Genomic DNA, 3,106 nt, shown 5'->3' with positions numbered 1-3,106 from the left:
GCGCCTCTCCAGCTGCCGCTCAGATTTGCTGCCGAGCCACGCTACTCTCGCTGCCTCTGATGCCATGCAAGCATGCCCAGCCCCGCACAGGCCAAACACACACTGCGCACGCACACAAACGACACAGGCGCCCACCCGTCCTTACCTTGCCCGCATGGTTGATCTTCCAGGGATCTGCACCAGGCGGCAAGGCAGCCGGAAGCGGTGGGCGGTGGCAGGTGAAGGCAGGCGTGGCGGCGGAGCGCCAGCTGGGGCATTCTAGTACGGCCTGGCCTGTCCCTTGCCACCACCACCACCACCACCCAGCTCCCAGCCGAAGCGCAGCTCACCCGCCCCGCCCTCCAGCAGCGCCCGCGCGGCCGCGCTGTACTGCTCTGTCTTGCCATCCGTCTTGCCGTTGGGCAGCTGCTTGCTGTCGCGCCAGCACTGCACCAGCTTGTGCAGCGCTGTGTCGCCCTGGGCATCGGTGACGTCCACGTCAGCGCCGCCATCACACAGTGCGGTGATCACCTCGGCCTGAAGAGGTGTGGGGGTGAGGTATGGTTGACTGGGGCAGCAGGGGGACTGAGGACTGTGAGTGGCCAACCCTCGCAACACAACACGCACCTGCCCGCACTTGGCCGCCAGCTCCAGCAGGGTCAAGCCCTCTGGAGTGGTGCTGTCTGGGTCAGTGCCGCCGGCAAGCAGCGCCGCCGCTGCTGCCGCATGGCCGTTCTGGACGGCCAGGTAGATAGGGCTGGCGCCTGCGGGGTTCCTGCGCTCTGGGTCTGCGCCGCCCTCGAGCAGCGCAGCCACGACGGCGGCATGGCCCCGCTCCGCCGCCATGAGCAGCGGAGTGATGTGCTTGGGGGTGGTGAAGTCTGCATCGGCGCCGCTGGCCTGCAGGGGGGGTGATGCAAGCTATATCAGCTGGCCGGGGTGCAGACAGGGGCCAGTGGCAGGACAAGGACACAGCAGTAACTGGGGTGCGTTTGTGCCACAGCTGTGCACCGTCAGAGAGAGGTGCGCACCAGAAGCATGGCCGCCGCCTCGCCATGCCCGTGCTCTGCTGCCCTGCACAGCGGCGTATAGCCGTCGGCGGCCCGTAAGTCCACAGGTGCGTGGGCGGCCAGCAGCGCCCGGATCACCGCGGTGCGGCCCTCTGCGGCGGCAAGGTGCAGCGCGGTGTTGCCGTGGGCGCCCTTGGCGTTGGGGGGTGTGCCACCGCCGAGCAGCCGCTTCACAGTCTTGAGATCGCCTTTGGCAGCTGCCCTGGTGAGCTCAACGCCCGCAGACATGGTGTGTGGTGTGGATGGTACGGCTGTGTGGCGTCCTGCAGCAAAGGTGCATAGATGGGAAGGCTCAGCAGTAGGCAAGGCCTTGGCGGCGGCGACGGGGCGGGACTGGTGGATGGCAGACCGATGCCGCTTGCAGGCCGAACCCGACACCGGCGAGCTCTCCGCACCTCGAAACACAACGGTATCACCCTGCCGGGCTGCTTGTCGCTGCACCCAGTTGTCACGAGCAGATGCAACTGGATGCAAGGATGGCTTGCCTGTGGGCGTGTTTGCTGCTGTGGAAACACCTTGAGAGAAGCGAGCGAACGATCCACGCAATGGCCGAAACGGAGGCCGCCCATCTGCTCCATGCAGCCTGCTGCGCTCTCCAAAACCCAGCACTCGGCCTCTCGCAGCATGAGGCACCCTGGGCACCACCAGAGGCTGCTTGCTGCTAAGCAGCGCAGATCAGGTCAAAGCCGCGGGGAGCCGCCAAAGAGGAGCTGCCGCCGGTGCCCCGCCTTGCTGCCGGCGCCGCATGCCCACAGTTCCAGCTTTACTTGGGCCCAAAACTTGAAGTTCCTTACAGGTGCCACAGCTTTGCTTCTTGTGAGTTATTGCCAATGGTCGAAATCAAAAAGAAAAATAATGAAACGCACTAGCCCATGACGCCGAAAGAATGATGTTTGGAGGCTTGGTGGTTGCTAGTAGCAGGGAGCAGCCACAGGGGTTCGAATTGCTGAGTAGTACATTAATGTCAGTTGTAATACAATCCTGCGTGCGTGCCCATCGTGGCCAAATCACACGTTGAAGGTCCCCAGCGGGGTTGTGTAAAGCTCAACTCTGAAGTCTGAAAGCGCAGTCCCCATCAAATCAACCCAGTCCCTCGGCGAATAAAAATAGAATCAAACTGCCGTCGCGCAGTAAAGTTGAAGCAACGGAGCCACCTCACATGATCGTGCAGGCGCAGCCAGGCGCGGCCTTGCCCTCCACAGCCAGGGGCGCCGGCGGCGGCTTGGCCGCGGCCGGGGCGGCTGGCGACTGCTCGACTGGACTGGGCGACGGCTGGAAAGCGCACAGCCCCGCCCGCCTGTCAGCACGGGAGGGGGTCTCTGCGCCAGCGCTGCTGCTCGCTTGCTTGTGTGGGCTTAAAGTCTGGTAAAGCAAGAACTAGCTTGCAACATAGACTCCCCGCCGAAACGGGACGGGAACCGGGCGAAAGCAGAGAAAGCAATAAAACAGGGGTGGAGCAAGGCGACATGCAACGCAAGCAGCTGACAGGGCACGCATCGAAACGTGTGTATGACTGGCAAAGTGGCATGGCGCATTGGGGAGAAACGCAACGGTACGGGAGCATGGGCTGGCCAAACGGCAGTGCGGAACGCTAGGTCACTAGAAAAGCAGGGAAAGGCGCACTATGTATGCAATGAGGGCAGCCCCGGCTCGGGGCCGTTGAGAAAGCAGTGGGCGGGAGGGGGGAGGCCCCGGTGTGGGCGGGCCCCATCGAGGGGGGATGGGGCGCGCAAGCGGCCAGATGGGGCGGGGCGCGGGCGGCAGTGGAGTCCTGCGGCTGGGTGGGATATAGGGCAATGAGCGTTGAGCAGTGTGCGATGAGCAATGAGCAATGAGCAGTGAGCAGCCCCTCCCTAAACAAAGTGAAGCGCAGGACGGGGTCCGGTGGATGGGAGGCAAGGTAAAAGGTAAAAGGTAAAGGTGGGGAAGAGCCTCCACAAGCTTCACTTCCCGGTTTTAACGTCTAGCTTTAGACCATTATTTGATCTGCCCGACGCGCCAAGTGCAGTACCCCCCACTAGTAGTGAATGGGTCCCGGGGAGGCCTGTGCCGAAATC

The 3,106-nt window shown here is 63.4% G+C and overlaps 1 protein-coding gene across 1 annotated transcript in view; it reads right to left on the bottom strand.

Moving 5' to 3' along the window:
• Positions 1 to 597: 597 nt before the first annotated feature.
• Positions 598 to 3,106, bottom strand: part of CHLNCDRAFT_7157 (hypothetical protein) — a gene marked incomplete at both ends in the record, with an annotated part of 7,334 nt that continues 4,825 nt past the window's right edge. Inside the window, 2 exons of the mRNA XM_005847570.1 lie at positions 598 to 879; positions 1,011 to 1,251. Coding sequence (XP_005847632.1) covers positions 598 to 879; positions 1,011 to 1,251 — 523 coding nt within the window. The remainder of the gene's footprint in view (positions 880 to 1,010; positions 1,252 to 3,106) is intronic.

The sequence above is a fragment of the Chlorella variabilis genome (genome assembly GCF_000147415.1).
Source record: "Chlorella variabilis unplaced genomic scaffold CHLNCscaffold_10, whole genome shotgun sequence".
In the NCBI taxonomy this organism is placed as follows: Eukaryota; Viridiplantae; Chlorophyta; class Trebouxiophyceae; order Chlorellales; family Chlorellaceae; genus Chlorella; species Chlorella variabilis.
This window is presented reverse-complemented; position numbering and strand designations above follow the sequence as displayed.